Genomic DNA, 22,815 nt, shown 5'->3' on the forward strand with positions numbered 1-22,815 from the left:
TTCAATGCATTCATCTTTCCTATCTCCCTTTGTTTTTCCTACTGTAACATAAAGTTCCATAGGGAAGTGTTACGGATGGCAGGAGGGCTCTTTCAAATACACAAGTATCAGTCCAAGTACATGATGAAATTAGTTCCAGCGACATTTTGCTGATGTGAACTCATTGTAACTTCTCTTGTTTTACAGCAGATCAATATTGCGATCCATACTGGTTTTAAGTTGGAATGAATGAGCATTTACTATCCATCATTCAATGAATGAGTATTTAGCTATTGAACAAATGGCTTATTCAATTTCATTGTCAAGGTCAAAAGTACCTTACCAAATTTTAAATTCATTTCCTTTTCTATACATTCGTTCCATAAATTTAAGTGATTCGAAATAACTAAAATAAACAATATATACTAGTTGATTTTGTAAGTAGTTTTCCTCTCATTTCCTGTTTATGCAAAGCACTTTCAAGTGTATTACCCATTAGCTGCTCATAGTTCCTTTTGCAAAGGGTTTTGTGAGCCTAAAATGAATAGCGTTTCTTTGTTCGACATGAGTTTTTTCCTATAGGGATCATGTAGCACGCATAATTAGGGGGTTAGAGAATGCCTTATTCCTATTGGTGACTGTTCACTACAAGTTATAACTCTACTACTTCCATGAGTAAACCAGTCGCTACTGGAAGTAAGGAAATCACAGCTTGGCTGTGGATCACCAAGGCATTTGTACAGACTGTAATACTCTAGTTTACATTGAATAATTTCACATTAAAGCCAGTGAGACTGGTCAAGATATTACAGTGCAGGTGAGGAAGGCATATAATAATGTAGCCATTTATGTACATGGTTGAAGCCAATAGAATTACCTGTAACAGTAAGAATTACATCTGGGACAATATTTTCTGCTTTGGTTTATTACCATTAATATGAAGTGTATACCCCATGGCTTGTATATCCCATATAGCCCCATAAAAATGGAGGCTCTTAAGCTGAAATGAAGTATTACATCAATAGCGTAACAAGCAAAATCTGACATATCACATCACAAACTGAACACAAGCAGTGTGTGATCTGGTGGGGTTTTTTTTCCTAAAGAGTCACACCTATTAATAAGTGTGGTGGGGTGACCGTGGCTGAATGCCAAGTGCCCACCAAAGCTGCTCTGTCGCTCTCCTCCTCAGCTGGGCAGGGGAGAGAAAATACAATGAAAGGCTCATGGGTCAAGATAAGGCAGGGAGAGATCACTCACCAAGTACTGTCACAGGCAAAATAGATTCAACTTGGGGAAAAATGGATTTAATTTTATTATCAATCAAATCAGAGTAGGATAATGAGAAATAAAACCATTTTTTCCCCTTCTTAAATGTGTTATCCCAGAAGTGCTGCCACCATCGCTGATGGCCTTGGCCTTGGCCAGCAGCGGGTCCATCTTGGAGCCGGCTGGCATTGACTCTGTCAGAGATAGGGGGAGCTTCCAGCAGCTTCGCACAGAAGGCATTCTTGTAGGCCTCCATTACCAAAACTTGCCATGGAAACCCAATACAATAAGTCATTATTAAGTCCAGAGACCTACTACTGCGATATCTGTTATTAAAAAAAAAAAAACACCTTGAAGAGGAGGATGGAGAGCTAGAAGGAAAGAATGAGGAGCTGCTAATGTGACAGTATTCTTGACAAGAGATTTGCTTTGTTTTTTTCTCTAGTGGTAAAAAATAAAATGGTAAAAAATAAAGTCATATCGATAATCTCATCTTGCAGTAAAACAGTATTATAGAAACAGATCATGTGCTTACCATCAGCAGAACACAGAGCAAAGGAGATACAGATCTTTATCCCCATGTTACAAAGAAATTGAGGATGCAGTTGCTCTCAGCTCACCTTGCATTCCAGAATAGCTACTAGAGCCTAAAGACTAGAACAGAGACTATGCCTTTTGAATGCCTACCCAAGGCACTGCTGTCTCCATCCACTGGATAAGGACCCTGTCCTTACAGAGTCTCAATATCTTCAAGTTTAGATCAGTATTAAGGATGTCTCTTTTTGATGTAATTGATTCAGATGTATGTAAAGATGATTACATTTTCCTTTTTGCCTTATTTCTGTTTTGACAGGCAATGAAAATGAAAAGTGTCTATTTTGTTGCTGGGCTCCTTTTAATGATAGTCAAAGCAGCTGGCAAAATCCTCTTCAGGATACAGAGGAGAAATCAAGGTAAACTCTTTAAAGCAAACTTCTAGAAACACTTGGCTTGAACTTTGTTTTCTTGTCGTTTGAAGCAAAACATGGTTTTTACTGTTACACAATACTTAATCTACCAATGGAATTGGCAAAAGTTTTTAATATTGCAAGAATAGCATGGAAATTTTTGGTTTGACAAGCAATAGCTGCCTTAGTTATCAAGAAGACCTTGTAATTGTGGAGTATCCAATCTGCTATGTTGATTCATTTTACTAGCTAGCTAGCAATCAATATGCCACTTGCTTTCACTTTTGAAAGTATAAAATAGTATTTTTAAAAGAAAAATCAATGTACCTGTAGAATGTACTATAACTATTGCCAATTAACTAGTTCTAAACTTTTCATAGATCATTCAAAGCTTCCCAGTCCGAAACCATTAGATGAATCGAGACAGCTGAATGAAGTGAAGCGTCACTCACAAGGCACATTCACCAGTGACTACAGCAAGTATTTGGACACTAGACGAGCTCAGGACTTTGTGCAATGGTTAATGAGCACTAAAAGAAATGGGTAAGCACTTTGGTGACTTTGCTATCGATCTCCATATACAGAAACAGCCAAAAATCTAGCTGAATTCAGTTTCATGATTTCAGCTTCCCATCATAGACCATTTATAATCCTCAGATAAGTAAAGTACTTAAGGAAATGTATATATAATGTTAATATGGTATTAGAAATGGGGAATATGTGCGAAATCAGTCAAAAATATTTTGATAAATCAAGTGTAGTACCAGTATATTACCTGATATGCCATCTAGAAGACTATCTCAGCATCTTTGGAGAGATTGTTTCGCTGAACGAATTAAGTTCAATAGGGATAAGAGACGCAAATATGATTTAAAGGTCTGGGCCATTAGGCTTTATTAAACGTTCCTATCTATGGATACTCTAATCCTGAAGTTTAATTTGTGAAAAGGGAGCTAAGTTTTAAGCTTTTGATCACTGGATACTTTACCAGTATCACAAGTATACTGTTAAGGCATGAGTTGGCGAGTTTTTTGAAAATATACTTTGATTAAACACAAGATACCAAGCTGAGAGCAAGAATAATGTAAAAGCATATAAGTCTACGACCTGTGTTCTAGACAAGATCTATCCGCAGAATCCAAAAATCTATTATATTATTGCTTTTAAATCCCTGTGGAAGTTTTTAAAGTAACAATTTCTAGATATTGTATTAATTTAAATTTATAACCATTAAATTATTTATAATATTCATCTTATCAGTCATGGTTATTTATCATAATATTTAAATAATAACTAACAAAATCTTATCAGCTTATGCATGCTCTACAATGTACTGGTAATAATGTACTGGTAATAATGATTGCGGATTTCCACTACAGACAACAAGGACAGGAGGACAAAGAAAATGACAAATTCCCGGACCAGCTCTCAAGGTATTCTACTTGCCACAACTTGTTACTTGGAAATAGTTTGAGCTCATTTTCTGTTAAACTAGAAAGAAAACAACTAGTACTTTTTACAACATTAACATAATCCTAGAAATAACTATCACAAGAAATTCTCTCGCATCTGCTTTTTACAAGAAAAGAGGAAATGTCTCTGTTATTCCTGTACCTGTGTTCCATAGCTATGTGCAGTGGCTTCAAGGAATGCAACAGGATGGGAAAAGATTTCAGGAAATGGTATTTCAAGTGATAAGGAGAGCAGAGAATAAGACAGAAAGAAAAACCTGGTATAGAAAAAGGGTAGAAGCAAAAAAAACCCCACATTATGTCGAGGAAAAGAAAAGCAGTGAGAAGACTAGTGAAACGACAATGGCCAGGCACCAATTTTCAGAGAGCTGATAGAACACAATACAATGCTCAGCCCTAAGCACTCAGTCTCATGTTACATAAACCAGTCATTACAGGAAAGGAGTATGTAAGACCTGCTGGAGGCAGAATTTTGTTTCTTGACAATGTTTTTCAGAGAGGGTTTGGAAGGTGGAAATCTGAAGCAAATAAAACAAAAACCCAGTAAGTGTTTTTGCAAAACAGATTGAAATACCTATATTAATTCTTCCTTTTGTCAGAAGTTCCAAAGAAGATAGCCTGGATCACAAAGATCCTTCCGTTCAAAACACTGTCAATATCAGTAACAAATCTGTAATAATGTCTCAGCTTCAATGAAACAGCATATCTCAACAAAATTAACATTTCATTAAAAATGTTCCAAGCAACTCTAGTTAGCATGCTGATAAAAAGTGCAGATGGTACTAAATTAGGAGAAATGGTGAAATCCCAAGAAGATAAAAAATAATAGAAAAAACTAGAGGCCCTGAAATTGGGTGGAAATTAGCAAATTCTGAAATAGAAATGCTAGGGAACTTATTGGTGGGAAATATTCCATAATATGTCTACTTCTCAGTGTAGCTTGGCTTCCTAAGGGCCAGCGTGACAAAATTTTGTGCTATATCAGAGAAAGAAGCACAATGAGGTGTAAGGAGGGAGAAGGCAATTTTCTTTCTCTATTAAACTGGAGGTGATCAGGCTTGAAATTGTTCCAAGATTTATCACTTGATCAGAATGACAATTAAAAGGGTGCTCCCAAAACAATTCAAAATCTAAATTCAAAAGGCATTCATTCTGAACAGTTTAGCTAAGAAATAATGAAGACGAAGGTAGGAGGAGTCACTTAATGGAAATTTTTAGGTTAACACAAGAGGTAACAAAAAGTATGTCTGTAAAATAAAACACAGTTTGTTGATCATAGATAATTAATCTAGTAGACCATTCCAATGAAGCTATATTTGCTTTCAGCACCTGATTTGATTTCTTCAGAACTAGTTCAGGCATCTCTGCACAAAACTGTATTGCATAGCACAGATAATGCCTTCAAAACCAAAACAGATCAAGGAAAAAAAATATCAAGTGTAATTTATAAAGCTAGAAGAAACCCTGACCCCAGTAAGAAATGCTAGTCTGGTGGGTGGGAAATAGAAATCAATAAAGGTTAAAAAACAAATTAAGTCCTGATGCAGTCTGCTCCTAGAGTATTGCTCTTCTTTCAGCAATGCGATCTCCAAGCGTCATGCTGAATTCGAGAGACATGCTGAAGGCACCTACACCAGTGACATCACCTCTTATTTGGAAGGTCAAGCTGCCAAAGAGTTCATTGCTTGGTTAGTGAATGGACGAGGAAGAAGAGAGTAAGAATCCATCCATTCCTATCATTAAATTTTCCCTTGGTTTTGGGGTTAGAAATCAAGTCTGATGAAACCTTGCTGTGTTTTTGATCTCTCGCTGTACTTCACGTTTTTCTTTTGTAACAGAAGATGTTCTGGGAGTGTTAGACTACCACTTTAAATTATTAAGTTCAAATACAGATTAAAACAAACCTGTTCAGTACGCTGTTACACTCTAAAAGGTCAAGTTATATTTAAGGTCAACATATCTAAAACTAAACCAGACCTTCTTCTAACTACCACCTTTTGCCCTTCCCATAACATTGCTTAGTCTCCTTAACTATCCCTGCGATGATTCAAGTCAGTGTCATCTTAAATTACTTTCTCTTTTTTTCCCTTTCACAGTCAATCTTCTCCTTTGCAATATTTCCAAGATTAAATTTTTACCAATGTCATCAGCTGTACTCCATGTGCTGGCGATCATTTCAAGCAGTAACTGATCACTTCTTTTCCTCTTCCCATGCTCCACAAAGTCTCCCCAAGTTGCTGCTGTTAAAATAACTATCATTTCCTACAACTATGACTTATTTTCCTTTTTAAGACATTTCCACTTCTTTTGCTATGGTTCAGAGTTTCCTGGACACCGTGCTCCACATTTTTGACCTACCTATGTCTCTGATTTCTTTCATTAGTATCTTGTTCTCCACATACTCATTGCACATTTCTCAAGCCTATTCACTTCACCTACTCACTCATGACTTTACATCTTTTTACACTGTAGTCTTGCACTTAGAATGGCCTTACCTTCAGGCTCCCACAGGCACTTTCTATCTCATCGTATTTCCTACTCTGCATGGTTGGGAGCTACACCATGCACATTCCACTCCCCACCTTTTTACTGTTCTGTACTTATTTGTGCCTTTAGACTGTAAGCTCTTTGGGGCAGGGATTTCAGTTTATCCTCTGATTATATATTCTAACAGCTGTAAAGTACTATGTAAGTCTCTTGCATTATATAAAAATAATAAATAACAATAACAATAAAAATATAATCTATAAGACAAGATGGTGTGTTGTAGTCACAGAAAACTAAATAGGAAAATTTTGTAAATAATGATGATTTCCTGAAAAAATAGAGTTAAATAAATGAGGTCAGCTATATAGAGAAAGGAAAGGCTGTTGCCACTTCATAGTGATGTTCAGATTTGCAGTTGTTTTTCTGTCATGTTTTATTTTCATGAGCAGAAATAGGGTATCTCAGTATCTGTAAAAGAGAGACATTACAACCCAGTGTGACAAACTGAGCTAAGAAACCTAGATGGGCAATTAAACGTAGACTACCCTTCTGCTTCCCAATATTTAGTATTATTTCGGTCAAACTTGTATATAGCCTTCCCTGAAATTATTGCATGAAAAGAACCAGTCTGCCTGCCACTGATCCCAGAGCACAGTGTGCTTCAGTATCAGCCCAACTTAATGGAATTCTTTAACATCTTCCTGTATTTGATGGGATGAAACAAGAGAAGAAATTTCGTTTTCTAAACCAGGCCCTTGGCAAAATGGTATTCCAGCGGTCAAAAAAGGATAGAGTAAGAATCAGGATCTGATTCCAAATATAAAATGCTATTGTACAGCAAACAAGCACACAGATTTTATACAGGTGTTGTAATTGAGTTATTTTAAGCCCCCCGAAAGTTGCTGCTTTTAATATATAAATACTTACACAATCTAATTGCGAGTATACAACTAGGACTTAAGTCCAACTAAAACATACAAAAATGTATGAAAATTTGACTACAATGTTTTAGTAGTAATAAACAACGATTCTTGGTAAATCTGCTGTGAGTTTTATTGATGCCTAGTTTACCTGGCACGGACACTGCAGACCACGATATGTTTTTGCATGTATGGCTTTTCCAAAAAAATGCTAGAGAGGAATTTAGACTCACCTGAAGGAACAGTCCTCATCTGGTAAAGGGAGACTTCCATGCTTCGTTCTGTCCTTAAAATAATGCCTTAAAAGATGTTCTGATATACATCATGCTGTACTGAGACATAACATCAGGGTCAACCCTTGACTCCTTAAAATCACAGGAAATGTGCAGTGTATTAAAATCCAGTAAGGAGGGCCTTTTAAATAGGTTTTTTTATTATTCTAATCTGCAAATTGTTTGATAATTTCTTTCCTTTCAAGTTTCCCAGAAAAGGCTCTTGTGGCTGAAGAAATGGGCCGAAGACACGCAGACGGCACTTTCACAAGTGATATCAACAAAGTCCTTGATGACATGGCTGCCAAAGAGTTCCTAAAATGGCTGATTAACACAAAAGTTACCCAAAGGTGCCTCAATTTTGGTTGTGTTATTCTTAATATACTGGGGTTTTAAACGTATTTGACACACATGGGGAAAATACTGCTAATTTTTCTTTTAACTATTGACATACCAGTAACTGTGTTCCAAACTTTGTTACAGATAGTGCCGAACAAGGATAAGACACTAAGCAGAGCTCATTCAAAACACAATTTGTATTTTCCATCAGTGGTGAACCTATTTAATAAGCTTCCTATTTAACTTGAGGGGAGTTTTGCCACTGAATGTTACCAGAAGTGAGGTGATATCAAATTACTGAAAAATAAAACTCTCCTTTGCATAGGCATTATAAAATCAGAAATATTTATTGGTAAAATTACACCAAATTGATTATTCTTTAAAGACTGTGATATAAAACACTGCTTTAAATTTTGGCTTGTCATTAGGGAATAGGGCTCTGTAATCTGAGTCCCTTATAGCCAATTATTTAAGAACCCTGCTTTAGTCTGCCTGCATATAGGCAAATGTTGGAAAAACAATATTGTCTATCTAATCTCTGCAAACAGGTTAATATTCAAGAATTATTTATTAACATTAACAAAGCGTTTAGAAAATAATAAAATGACAACTCAAGGCACATGTGAGTGGCGAGATTTTTTAAAATGTTGGATGTCCACTCTGTAAAAATTAATTACTTTTAGTCTTTTGACTACTGAAGCGCCCCAAATAACCATTCGACCTTGGAAATCTGAAACAATCAACATTGTCTCAAAAAATCTAGAAGCTATAGTTAAAATTTTTATTAACAATTTAATATTTTTGTGTTTATTTGTAGTTCACCATTGAAACAGACAATTTAGGAAAAGAATCTATTAGAAACTATTAAAAAGCTCTTCCTTTAGGAATAATTGTTTTCAGTCTGTTACTAGAGAGAGGCATTGAGGGGTCTGTGGAACTAACATCTGCTAACTCTTAAACAGAAAAAATATGTTCCACACATTTCATAAATCTTGGGAGATTTATAATATGTCCTAATTGCTGCTGCTTTTTTTTTTTCCAGGGACCTTTTGGGAGAATACCAGTAAAAATGCAGAATAAAAATGGGATAAATGAAGATCTTCATTGCATCAACTACCAGTTATCAAGAGATTCTGAAATCTGTATTCTGTCATCTACATTGGGTGTAAAAAAGCTACGTCACCTTGCATGCCAGGAATTGTACTATAGTTTAGTGTTGCCAAAGGTTTATATATGGAAAACCTATTGTCTAAGGGATGGTTATCTTAACAGCTTTAAGACTATGAAAGTTCCATATCTTCATATTTTCCATATATTAGGACTGAAGAAACTCCATTTATATTTAATGATAAAATTATTTTTCTAAAAAGTTGACTTCTACACACAAAGGATTCTATCACCAATTATATGTGTTATTTGTAAGGGGCTGACAGTTACACATGCCTGAGAAGTAAATATCCCTCTTAAAACCTTTGTTATAAAAAGGCTAAGCTTTAAGGATATTAAATGATAGCCTTAAATAAATTTTTTCAAGCTTCTTTTCTGTTGACTTTTCGTGTGTATATCCCCTGTGCTTCTTCGCACTCCATTTCATTTTATTCTAATATTTTAGTGTCACTGAGATCTTGGAAGTGGTTTGTTTGGAATGGTAAAACAAACTCAACATTTTGTTTTGTCACATTTTCTCCATAATGATTCTCAGAAAAGAGCTGTGTGAACTTTGAATTATCTTTAGTTGAAAAAAAAAAAATCATGTAAGATGAAGCTAGAAGGGGAAGCAAGGCTGAACAGACAAGTATTCATTAGCATAAATTCTTGTTTCTCAGCAAAAGCAGGTTAGCTTTGAAAAATATTAAGTGCAATATTTTCCATCAGTAGTGGAAACTGCCACGTAATTTCTTTAACTTTTATAAGATTGTCAAGTAAAGCCAACTCAAATTTCCCTGCAGTCACTCTAATCTCCGTTGTATTCTCTTCTTCCTTCTGCCTCCAAGAACCGCTTCATCCATCATCTCTTGCATTTAGCGACATCGTACTGTAACCTACAAGCACAACTGTCATTTCAGTAACCTTTGCCTTCTCCATTATGATGACAGAACATTTTGCTTGCAGATCTCAGTGCTTCTAGCAATCCAAACATTATACTCTAACTGGCCAGTTATGTTTATGCATGTATGGTAGTAGCTGCAACTCTCAAATAGCTTCAGGTCCTGTTATGCACCTCTTTCTTCTGATGACGACCCAAACCCTCTTTTCTCCCCTTGCTGTAATAGCAATATGCCAGGTGTCTGTATGAAAGTGTCCTAAAAGGGCAAGGGGTTTAAGAGAAAGCCAATAGGGTTAACGAGTATCTAGTAGAAGTTGATGTGAAGCCAGCGCATTGTTGAATCAGAATTCGAACCTGTAACTTTTGCTAGGAATAACTAGTATGGGTTTGTGCCTCATTTGTTTTTTAAAAGCACTTGAAACTTTCTCTGACAGGCTAGAATTTCTGGAAAAATAAGATTAGAATGTCCTTCCAAAGTGCTACAGGAGCCAGTATTCTATAATTTCAGATCAGGACTGATTATACCCTACTTAGCATCTAGGACAGCTTCTTGACAGCAACAGAGACCCTTTGTAAGACCCCAAACTTAAGCAATGAAAACTCAATAGAACATTGCACTAAAAAAAAAAATGATCATAGCATCCAAAATACCCCCAGAGATTAAAAGAGGAGGGGAACAAAGAACGTATACATATTTGTTGTTTATTTAATCCCATTTGTACACAGTGGTTTGATTCCAAGTGCTTCTGGAACTGAAAAAGATACAGTTATACAGTTGGATCCATATGGTCCAGGCTGAAACAGTACAGTTAACTCTTCTATTTCCATAGATTGAGCAATGCTTTTAGGAACAGAGGGATATAAATTATTTTCTCAAAGTTATGCAGCTTGTCTGGAACACAGCAAAAATACTTAACCTTTAATTTTCTGAGTCCCAATCTAGAACATGAATCAAAAGACACCCTTTCTTCAGAAGTGAGATGAAGTTGAGCATGTTCCAGAAGTTCCAAACACATGTTTTAGCTCAACAGGACTAGGACTTATATATCCTGAAATCACAGATCAAGTCCATATGGGATCAAAAATGAGGTATGTGCCAGATATTTCTTATACATGCTAGATGAAATTCAGTGAATGGTACAAACATAGGGAGAGATAAGTAACAGTCACTTCTTTAAAAAGTGTCGTTGATAGACAATAGCTACTCATGTCTGCAGGCTGAGAGAGGGCAGAATACCTGCAGCATTCAAGCCTAGAGAGAATTGCTATTTATGTTTTAATCTTAATGTTGTACTCTAGTAAGGGAGAGAGATAATTCTAGGCCTTACATGCTGTGAGTGGTACATTGGTAGAGGAATTTAGGAACAGTGACCTGAATATTCCTTTTAAATAACAGATGGTTTTCAAAGTCTTCAGGTGATGGAGCAACAGCTGTCAGATATTATGTTGATTGCATTGCCTGTGGTGCTGCTGCTTGTATAAGGGCACTTCAATTTGCTCCCTGCAAATAGAGCAAGGGAAGCGGGTCTGCCTAAGGGAATCATGCCAAGGAGCATGTTTAGAGTATTATCTACAGGGTTACACTCTCATCCACTCTTGGAAACTTTAACCTACCTTCCAGTCAAGGTGCAAATCTGTGTACAGCTTATTAAAATCATATGCCCTAGTGCATATGAGGGGTATGGACTCACATGCTATAAAAGACAGTGCTTGTTGTGTTGCACTTCTGCACCCGATGTTAGTTTTAAGTCTACAGAAGAGTCAGGTATGGGTCTCGTCTTAGTTGAAATACATTGTAAATGTATCATTGATGCAGTTTATGGTGCATAAACTTAATTTCTTGTTTTCGTTCACTCCACACTGACTCTTTCACTCTAATAGAAATCTGAACTTATACCTTAAGTTGTATGAAAACAGTATCACTGGCCCGGATGTTTTGACTCTATTGTGTACATGCACTTTCTACAATTCCATATTCCATGAACTCATGTATGTATCTAGAGTCCTCTGTGTATCTGCACACGTGCTGCCTGGAACTTCCAGGTGGCCTTATATTAAAAAGTGTTCCCAATATTATCTCCTTTATTAACTATATTTTATATGCTGACTATGCAGCATGCTCCCACTTTCACCCTACTGTAGTAAGTATCTGGAAAAAAAAAAAGCACATTGAAGCAGAACAACATAACTAATTGGAATTGATGCAATAAAAATTAACAGAAACCTAAGATACTCTAACCATTCAACTGTGTTCTGAGGCAAGAATCTTGAGTTGCTAGGAAATTAATTTTATAAAGAAAAATACATAAACTTCAAAGAACTGAATGACAGACGCTACTAGCCACACTGAAACGTCAATGACACAACCACAGAAAACAGGCTTTTTTTTCTCATTTGCTTCCTTGATTTACAGTTAACACTCTCTTCACAATCCTCTCAAACAGACCAGTGTAATGAGTTACAAAACTGTCCTTATGCCATTTCAGCCTCAAAATGCAAAGAAATAAAAAGAAAATATTTCTGAAAAAAACAAGTATTTTTAATATATTTGGTATCAAAAGACACACTTAGTCAAGTAGAACTTGGACACTTATCAGTGCTAATAGCACTTTTGCCTTCTCTTCCTCACAGCACATTTGAAGTGAGCCACTGAATCAGGATGAAACTTTCTCCAGCACATATTTTGTCTCTTCCAGCCGCACACTGAGACATCTGGAACACATTATTGTACCTGTAAAGTAGACTGTACACATTTTAGTCCCAAACAATATTTTTTTTTTGTTCTGCAGAGAGAGCTTATGTTTTCAATTTTTCCTGTTTGACTTCTCCAAATATTTCTGGAGGAAAGACTCAAATAAACAGACAGACTTGTAACACACTCTTGAACATCACTGAGGCTAGAAGTCTGAAGGACGCATCACATCTGGCAGGTCCACCAAGTGTTTGGGAAAGCTAACTTTCAGGCTGAAATCTGTATTTTGGTTCTTTTAGTAAGTAGCTCTTTTTAATCATACAACTTTATGAATACTTTTGTGTTAAGCATACAATATGATGAACAGCTATGCCTTCTCAAATTTTATTGTGTAGCAACCACTGCTGTATATTAATTTCTTTACTCTCTTGGAATGATGTTAATACATATCTGATTGCAAAAGAACCCCATGGTATAAAGTAATTTGAAATATTTAGCTGGAGCAACTTTTTAAGCCTCAGGCTATCACAGAAGACAATCTGACAGAGCACCAGAAGCACAACATTTTTGGGACCACTGGTATTTTGATCAGACAAGAACTTGAGATTTTTCCAAGGTGTAGAGAATCACTGCTAGGTACTATTGTAACTAAATGGAAAACGTATTCTGCTATATTGACTCCTACTGGATCGCTTAGGTGGTTCTGAGTACAAAATCAGGTCCCATAAGCCCCTCTGGCATGACCAGAGCCAGAAGCACTGTAGATTATTAGACATTTTGATCTAGATATGTGAATACAAAGGCATATGCTTTGTCAGCGTAGGTCTTTTTTTCTTCTTAGAACTAACCAATGCGAAGCATTAAAACCTTGCAGATAATTTCTCAAAACATTATTAAACTGCAACCTGGCTATGGAAAGCTTGGCAGCATTCAGGTACATTTTATCACAAGATTGAGGTTATAATTTGACTGCATTGTACTTTGAGACACAGTGATGATGTCTACTTAAATGTTTAGAAAACAAAGCACATATCGGCTGAATTGTATGTATGTTGTGTTTCCTACTCACTGGGAAAATGAAAATTCACCTCAGGGTCCAGGGGTTTTTGTTTTGCTTTCCTTTTTTATTGTGGTTAGTAAGAGGAGCAAGTGCACAGTACACCAGATAGATATTCACATGGAGCTGTATGACATTCTGAAACTCTGGTCTTACATCTCCCAGCTTGTATGAGATACTAGTTTGAAAAGTAATGCAGAAGACTGCCATTTGACTGTGATTTTACTTCATAAAAGTGGACTTATCTATACATAGAAATTAGCGTTAGGCAAGCTGTGAATTCGCAGCACGGGAGATCCTCCATGGCAAACTTACCCAGAGCTGCATGTAACCAAAAGCACAAACCACACCACTCAGTAATTACTTTTTCGAGGCTAGAATTTTTCTCTTAATGCAATTCCAGGAACTCCCACAGCTTTCTGACTACTTGGTGATGCTCAGTTTTTTAAACAAATGCTTTATAGTTTTGATTCAGAGATTATCCTCAGTCTTTTCTACTAATTAGTCCTACTATCACAATGCATACTCAAAATTCTCCTAGGATATGGATTAGTCCGATGTGATAAACCAGGGTCACCTTCAGAGCTAATTTTTAAACTTTTATCCTATACTTCCATTTTCTGGGCTTAATTTAAAATTCCATTTTGCAGACTTACACATCCATCTCTCTTTCATGCCAAGAACAAGTGCCAAAGAAATGAACGTAAGCCCTTCCTGCAATTTTATCAGTCTTTCCAAGACTTGATTGCTACAGAAAGAAGTTCAAAGAGCAGAAACTTTACAAGAACCGCGGGCGTTACCAAAGCCCCAGGAGTTTCGCCCTTGGCGTTTGAGGGCACTCCAGTTCCGGGACCCCCGCGCGGCCTTTATCTGATTTCCTACAGAAATCCTTGCCGTGCCAAAGGTCCCTCCTCTGCAACGCACAGCTGTGTCACCGCGCTCCAAGCGCTTCAACTGAAGCGGAAACCGCAGCCCAAAAAAAAAAACACAACCAAACACCCAAGAGGCGAAGCTGCAAAGTCAGCAGGAAAACCGAGATCTCGCACGAGCGCCCGGTGCCTGCCGATGCTCGCTTCCCGCAAGCGCCGGCCGCCCCCGGCCCCCCTCGCCTAGGCGCCCGGTGCTGCTCACCGGGAAAGCCCCCCGAGGGCAAAGCCAGAAGCCGGCGGGTTCGCTCCGCTCGGCTCCTCCGCCCAGGGCGGAGGCCCCGCCCGCCGCGCTCCGCTCCGCTCCGCTCCGCTCCGTCGCGCCATGAAGGTGGATTGGGGGCGAACGGGGAGGGGGCGGCCGCGTGCGGTCGCGGCCGCCGCCTGACGAGACTTCTCCTTGCAGAGCTTCCTGAAGTGGCTGCTGGGCATCCTGGGGGTCGCCGTCGTCGTCACGGTCATCGCAGTACCCCTGGCTCTGCTCACCGGCAGTAAGTCCGGAGGGGAGGGGAGGGGAGGGGAGGGCGGCGGGGGGCTCGGGCTCTGCCGGCCTCGGGGCATCCGCAGCCGCGGCGCCCACATTAGCGGGGGAAAGTTTTGCCGAAAGTTTGTGCTTTAGGGAACGGGGTTGGTAGAGCTGGAGCTCCGGGGTGCCGGGAGCCTGGGAGGGGCTTCGTGAAGAAGGTGTCTCACCTGGGAGGGTGGGAGCGCGGCGCGGGTAGTTAAAAAGCCCCTCGAGTCCCGTGTGAGCTGAGACTACTGGCTATAAGCGTTATCGTTTTCAGCATTTTCTTCTCCTGTTACAGCTGAAGGCTGTGGAGCCAGCAGAAAAATGCCAGTTAATCATTTTTCTAGGGTGTATTGAAGAGATAAGATTATATTCCCTCTAATTTGCTTTGTTTGCACAGTTTTTTTTAATGTTATTGAGTGACGTTACATACACAGCGCAGTTGCAGAGGTCAGAAGAGTAGGAAAAGATTGAGAATGCATTTTTGGACTCTGATCGGTTTGTACTTGCCAGCTCATCCTCGTAGCTGTGGATGTTAATGTGAAACAGCATTAAATGCTTATCAAGCAGCGCGTTGCTTGCAGCTGGTGGGACAGAGCTGCAGGTCAGTCTCTCTTTTTGTGTTCTTACGATTAACAGCTGAGCAGTTGGGATATATAGAATTCAGCCCTGCAAACTCTGAGGAAACTGTTTTCTAGACTGAACCTTTGGTGGTCTTCTGTTTGTGAGGTGGGAAGACCTGTGCATTGATCTTGACAATGTGTTCGGAAATGAACACAGCGATTGCCTATGGGCACAGAAAGTTCTGGTGTTTTTTTCATATGTCAAGTAAAGAGGCAAAGCTTGTGTCACTAGTATTCATAAGGCATAATTTACATTAAACTTTTTTGCAATTCAACTCCGTCATTATTTATATCACAGTCATTAACAACTAGATTGTCAAAGTCCAGATATCTGAATTACATACCTTCTGGGCTAAAACTCCCATCAGTTGATGCTGACTCTCTTTTTGGGTAACTTTTTGCGGTTTTTTGAGGTGACAGAAAATACTCCTAGTTTCAGAAGTTGGGAAGAGCAAGAGAAAGGGTCTTAATAGCTTATCAGGTGCATGTGTGCAGGCATGACACCTCAGGAAGGAATTCAATATGCAGGCCTGAACTTGCTGAAGAGTTGGTGCTTGTCTGCGTTAGTGTCAGTGCTGTGTCTTACTGAAAATCAAATGGGTTTTCTTCTTTCATGAATTGTAGCTTAGGAATCCTTTTGCTGTAGAAGTGGCTGCAATTTAGAATCAGTCATTGAATATATAGTAAATATATTTTGCTTTAAAGAAACGCATCTGTTAGGTGACATACAGAATATCACCATGCTGTCAGCCTTGGCTTGCATCGTTTTTCTTGTAAAAGAGTAGGGCAATGTGTCAGTCTTTTTACTGTTGGCTCAAATTAATGCGTGGGAGATTACCTAGCACACCCAGGTAGTTCACTAGGTCCTTCTGGATAAAATAAGGAGTGAGATGGAGAGGTCTCAGTTTAAAAGCTTGAATTCTTGTCTCTTCCTAAATCCAGGCAACAGTAACATCTGAATAACAACTGTGACCATTATAGTTCAGGAACTGCAGGGTGCTTTTGAGTTTTTGACTGAAGGGTGCTAAACAAATGTTTTCTGTTAGCAGAGAGTGTACAGGTGGTGCATTTATAATTATTCCTTTATAGGTTAGAGCACTGACAGTTTGATTATGTGGCTTTTATGAACAACCTCAGAGCATGTGAGTCAGCTGGGGGTGCCTCCTGGGACAGTACAGGTGCTGGACTGAGTACAAAATGAAAGGTGGCAAAACTGAGGGGCGGTGGGGAGGAGGAGGAGCAGCAGCAGCTGCTCACATGACTGTAACTATGTGAAATCAAAGTCAGTTCTGATAAAGGTCATTGTAATTGCAGTCAAGTCTTATTTCATCCCAATGGTTCAAGCATTGTATAAGGAGTGAGAATGATGATTATTGATATACGCAGATATTTTTGAATTTAGATTTCTCACCTTTGGCCTGGTGCTCTTCTCCCTGCTATACTTCTCAAGGTACTTTCATTTCATAACCTTAGTAGTCATGCAGCACAGAATTAATTTGATAAATGGACTCCAGTGCTCTGAAAGGTGGTGAAATTTTGCCACTCCAGAGGAGTTGTGGCCTGTTGTCTGGACTGTAGGTCTGGCACATGGAACTTCTGCTGCTTCTCTTGCAGCCATTTAGCATGGGCAAATACTGCAGGCTTAAATTTGCAAAAGCGTTCCCTAATTTTGGGTGCAGCCCTTCAGTATTTACCTTTGGAGTCTTCAGCTGCAAATGTGTACAAAAATCTATACTTTTTCTTTATACCCACTGCCTATTTTTCCACCTTATTTTATATTTAATAACCACACGGGGCTACTTGCATCAAACAGCTCAATCTCAAAACAGCCTTGGAGGTTGTATTTGAAGTCTGTTGATGCAAGTATCGTTACGCTTTGAGAAGCTATTTAAGTAGCAAGTGGTTACCCTTAAAGTATGAGTATTTTCTAAAAAATTGTGGTCTGTCTGCTTATAACTCACTTATCCATGTACTTGTGCTTCTCCTATTTTTTTCTTCTGTAACTTTACATGCAAAAGGCAGATGGAAACATCCAGTGGCCATATGCTGTTACCTCTCCTCTGGCAGCCGTTCTTGTTAACAGCCAGCTGGGCAGGAAGGCCAGGAGTGAGAGGAAGAGTAGCCAATGCTGAGAGCAGAAAGAACACAGTACAATGTCTAGTGTAATTCTGCTGCCATGAGCAAGTCATAAACAGTCTTATAGTGGGGGGGGGTCTTATGCTATCGTCTGTTCACAATCCAGATTCCTTCACCCAGAGATCTAATTCTCCAAGGGTGAGGTATCCACTAAATGAGAAGGCTCATCACTGTCATGGTTAGATGATACTATGCGTGGGCTTCTGTGGTTTTTTTGATAGAAATGTGCCTAGAAGAGGTTGGAAAAGCACCACAGGTGCTGAGGAAGTTAATGACCTTAAGGTGCCTGAGGGTACTCTCTGAGCCTGATACCCAACACATCAGTCAGCTATTTCTAGTGGCTGGTGGAAAGCTACCATCAATAGAGTTAAGGGTTACTAGCAGCAGAAGTCAAATAAGTTCATGTTGTCATCCTGGATTTGAAATTGAAGAATGTTGGGACTGCTGAGACAGCTTCGTGCTTCAAGGACTCAAGAGAGGTGAGGTTGCAGATCTTCCTCGCAGCTGTGTTAATGTATAACTGAAAGGAAAGGAAATAAAAGTCTCCAGATAGCTTTCATCATTGTTCTGTTGGGGGTGGTCATATCTACAGTCTTCCTCTGTTTATCCTATCTGCATTCTGTCCTGAGCTAAGCAAATTTGTGACTGGGCAATGTGGAGAAGTATCTATGGCCAGTGTGAACACCCTGCTTGCAACCTAACGCTACGTTTAAAATACAGAGAGGCTTCTGGCTGATACACAGCCCTCATATTTGAAGACCTGTGCCACAAGATGAATGAATCTGGTGGTTGTGATCTGTCACGGTTTTCTTGGAAATAAGGAGTCCTGTGTTATTGCAATTTCAGAAAGGCATTAGGTTTAAGAGTGTGTAGGGAGAAAGCTAGGAAATCTGTAAGGGAGTTCAAATCTATGGATCAGAAATTTATCTTTGAAGTAGAATCTCTTTGAATCTAGATTCAAAAATCAAGGTTCAGATCAGCATATTGACTCCCTGTGGGGTTTTTTTAGACAACCATTGTATGAACGGTGAGCAGTAGTTGCTTCCAGTAACCTACCTTCAAAGGACTTTAAACAAAATCATGGCTTAAATTCTCTCCAAAGTTGTAGGGGAGATACATGAGGTTGTTGTGAGTGTGCTGTAGACTTTTCTGACCAAACAGTCTTTTGGTTTGAATCTGGCTGTTTGAACTGTTCTCTTTTCCCTGTGTACCCATGCACCTTGCTCTGCATTACAGGATCCTTGTAGTCTTCATGTTATGTGTGGATGTGTTACTTTTCTAGCTAGTAAAGGAAAAGGTAGAGGATGAAGTTGTTTTCCTGCTGTATGTCCTTGACTTCTGTAACTGTCATTTAACTCAGTTATCTACTTAATTCAAATGCTGAGTAATGTAATATATTAAAAAATACCAGCAGGGGATTGCTGCCTGCAGAACACTTCTGCGATCTTTGTTTCCTTGCTTTGTGTGAGGTGAGGCAAGTTGTAGAGGGACTCCAGATCTATTGAGTACGAAGTTGATGATTACCTCCCTCTGGGGAAGTCTTTGCAGCCCTGGAGAGTGACACCTGGGTGAGCTGCCCGGGAGGTGTCACAGCACTCACCCCTTGATTATGGTCTCTCCTGGATGGCTGTTATCTGCCACGGGGAATAAGGTGGGATTTCACGTTAAGTGAACCTTTGGCCTGACCCAGCAGAGTTGTTTTTACTTTCTTCTTTGCTGGAAATCCCTTTCTGTGCTCTAATTGTCACGTGTCTCAGGCAGTAACTGGGGGCTTGAGCGTAGGGGAGCCTTCCCTTTTGAGTACTTTTTTTAACATGTGTTGGAAGAGAAACAGGGAAGAAGGAAGGTTTGGGAAAAATAGCCTGAAATGTCACTTACTTTTCTGACTAACTACTGATTCAGTCAGGTTTCCCTTCCTGCATCTCTCACGCTGCTCCAAAATTAAATTCTTAGATTGCAGACCATTCTCACCCTTGTTCAGCCATCACTTAAAAATGATGATACTCATTCACCTTTTCTTTTATTGTTTTTCTATCCTTTCCTTTCTCATGATTGCTGAGCATTATGCTTCTTCTCCTCTTTCCCTTTTTGTGGTTCTTCCAGTCACTCTTGGTAGTGGGAACACGCAGTAAAGCTTCCGTTATTACTAGTTTTATAGTTTTTCATCTCATTTAAGTTGGTCACATAATTTCTCACTCTTCTTTATTATAGAAGGAAATCAGTAAAATCTGCCTTGACACTGAGGAATAAACAATACATATACCACAAGTAATTTGTCAACAACTTTAAATTTGGGTATGATGATGTGTCATACCATAAACCTTACACAGTAGTGAATTTATTGTTTACTTTACACCTTACACCTACAGAAACCAACTCAATTTTTCTCTCTAGAAAGGGTGACATTAAAAAAAAAAAACCAACAACAAAATCCAAAATTGAAACAAAAGTGTTTATCAACTTCATATGAGTACTACTTACATAAAAGGTTAAGAGCCTCCTTCCCAGAAGGACTTACTAGGATATTGCCGTTGTAACAGGTGTATCATGATGTAAATGTTTCTAGTATATCATTATGACAGTGGAAACATGTATGTGCTTCGGGGGATGAGAATAGGGTGGAGATGAAGAGCTAGTCATTTGGAATTTAGAAAAATAAGTCTGTATCTGGAATAGTCAAAGAAGAAAAATAGAAAGAAAATTAAGCCTTCACAGCCTCTCTGAGGAACCTAAGAGTGAAAGAAGCTGTTTTACTAAAATATGAGCATACATTGACCTATATCCAATCTTCAAAGCCAATAAAATGCTCTTGAACGTCAACAACTACTTTATTTTGTCAAAATAAACCTGTTTGACACTTTTTTCCAAATGGAATCTGAACAGGAAGAACCAAAATGCAGAATAAAATGTATGTTGAGTGTCTTTGGTCGTTGGCATAATGTGGATAAGTAAGAATATACCAGTAGTGGCCTATCTCGCAAATTAAGAGAATACTTCAATTAGAACTTTATGAGTATACCCTTACAGCTTGGCGTGTGTTTTCATATTCAGTTACTATGTGGAAGGTGTTGACAGAAAATGAAGTTTTAATTTTATACACAGCCAACAAATCTTAATAGTGGCCTGATTTTTAGTAGTGAGACCTCAGCAAAATATGTATGTCACCAGGGGGAAAAACATCCATCAGTTTGGAAAAATCCCTAAACCTGTTCATCAGCCACCTGTCTTAAATTGCTCCTTCTTTTCCAAGAGAGAATTTTGTTGCTTTCTGAAGCCCCTCTAATTGAAAATGACACTTAGTCAATTAGGAAGGAGAGAAGTGATATTCCCAACTAGACAACTGTGCGTGAATATCAAATGCACTCTTGTTCATAATCCGTCAAATTAAATATTCAGTTAATATAGAATAATTAACCTGAGAAATTAATATTCTCATGGAAACTTCATGAGCAAGAAATCTAGACTAGTAATTTTTTAGAACAGTGAAATTTCATATGAATTAAGCAAGCAATTTTTTTAACCTTTGCAGAGCATCTTAGACTAAAATAGTTGTTTGTTGAGGCTCTTGACTTTTATTGCAGCAATGCCTGTACAGTCTGTGCTATATATATGCAATGTGCTTATTGTTCGGAAATAAAACTCTAATTGGTAATATAAATATCTTCCTATTGTGTTCTGGATGTCACATGTATTTAACCTGCAGAAAGATAACCTGCAAAAATTGTGAGGTGTTTTTCTCTGTGTGTTTCCCCAAGGACTTTACGCTCTTCTTCAGCAAAATGAAAGAGGAAGCTGTATGTTTAAAAGCATCAAAGACTGGGTCTCTCAGAATTGATAGAGACAGATTATGATCTTGGCTGATCAGTCACCACGTCTGTACTTGAGTGTTTTTTATCAGTAGGTTTTATCCTAGGTCTTTTGATTTGTACTGGTAGTAACAAAAAAGGAATGATTTAACCAGTTGAAATAAAAATTGCTGCCCTTCTGGACTGTGTAGTTTTGTATAAGGATAGGCTTTAGATTCCCATTTAAAAAAAGAGAAAAAACACAAGGGAGCAGGAAGCAGGGAGAGAATTGCACACCTAAATTTAAAAATTTTAATCTTTGTTTTCAGAGGAAAAAGATCACAAAGACTTGAAAACTGATTTTTTTAACTGTTATTGTTATTGAACCTTTGAGATTTTGGAAAGAGTAGGTTGTGCACCACAGCTAGTAGGAAAGAAATATTTTTCATAGAAGTTGACTGTAGTGCACTGGAATTGATGACCATTAGCTTAACTGGAATCAAAGCTTCACTTAGTCTTTTCATAGTAACCCAGTTGCTTGGCTTTAATTTTGCAGTCAAAATAGCAATGTTGCAGTAAACATTAAAATACCTTGGTGAAAAACACATCATGAGAGAGATAAACATTTAACCAGTTATTTCATCATAAGCTTTTCAGTAAGCATTTGTGATTTATTTTTTTTTTAAATTAGACCTTCCTTGAAAATTTTACAACTCCTTGGATTTTTTCATTTGAGACATTTCTGAAATTTTACTTTAATGATAAGCAGATGATTCACAATTGAAGGGTTCATGAGCAGGAACAGCAATATTATAGAATATGTGATAAAGTACAGCAGCAGCTTTAGTTTTAGGGTCTCTCTCAAGGTCTGTGCATCTACTCACATTGATGCCACATTTCACTCATCTGGACAGCCTTGGCTGTCCACCGCTCTGAAACATGAGTATGTGCATCTTTGCTTTGCACGATCCACCCCATGACTGATGTTCTGTGCAAATATTAGCAGTCAGGGTTCTGCAGCAAAGTTCCCAGCACGAGGATGGAGCGGGAAGGCACTAAGATCACGTCTCAATTTTTGTGGAGTATAAGTATGCGTTTCCTGAGATAAGAGAGCCGGAGGTCCTCTGTTTATTTCGTCACTGTCAAAAAGGTGTTTTCCTTTACTCAAAAAATAACAGCTCTTGTGTACCTTAAATAACAGCAGAGAAAAAGGCATCTGTAATTTTTACATGAGTTAGTTGAGTGATCTCACCAATTCTCGTTTATTTTATGCTTGCTGAATTTATCTTGCAGTAAAGCTTTAGTGCCTTCTTACTGCTAGTACTTTAGAGCTGGTTAGCTAAAACACATCAATAA

General features: G+C 38.4%; 2 protein-coding genes across 2 annotated transcripts in view; both read left to right on the plus strand.

Annotated features, from left to right (window-relative positions):
* The first annotated feature begins 2,104 nt into the window (after positions 1–2,104).
* On the plus strand, positions 2,105–8,752 carry GCG (glucagon). Its single transcript, XM_009978076.2, is given in 8 exon segments — positions 2,105–2,150; positions 2,153–2,201; positions 2,576–2,600; positions 2,602–2,738; positions 3,575–3,628; positions 5,245–5,382; positions 7,553–7,696; positions 8,728–8,752. Coding segments are annotated over 8 exon segments (618 nt in total).
* A 2,661-nt stretch (positions 8,753–11,413) lies between these two features.
* Positions 11,414–22,815, plus strand: part of DPP4 (dipeptidyl peptidase 4) — a 43,948-nt gene continuing 32,546 nt past the window's right edge. The window contains exons 1-2 of the mRNA XM_086616153.1: positions 11,414–11,497; positions 14,814–14,898. Of these exons, the coding sequence (XP_086472279.1) occupies positions 11,414–11,497; positions 14,814–14,898 (169 nt within the window). The remainder of the gene's footprint in view (positions 11,498–14,813; positions 14,899–22,815) is intronic.

The sequence above is a fragment of the Tauraco erythrolophus genome, chromosome 8 (assembly GCF_009769465.1).
Source record: "Tauraco erythrolophus isolate bTauEry1 chromosome 8, bTauEry1.pri, whole genome shotgun sequence".
In the NCBI taxonomy this organism is placed as follows: domain Eukaryota; kingdom Metazoa; phylum Chordata; class Aves; order Musophagiformes; family Musophagidae; genus Tauraco; species Tauraco erythrolophus.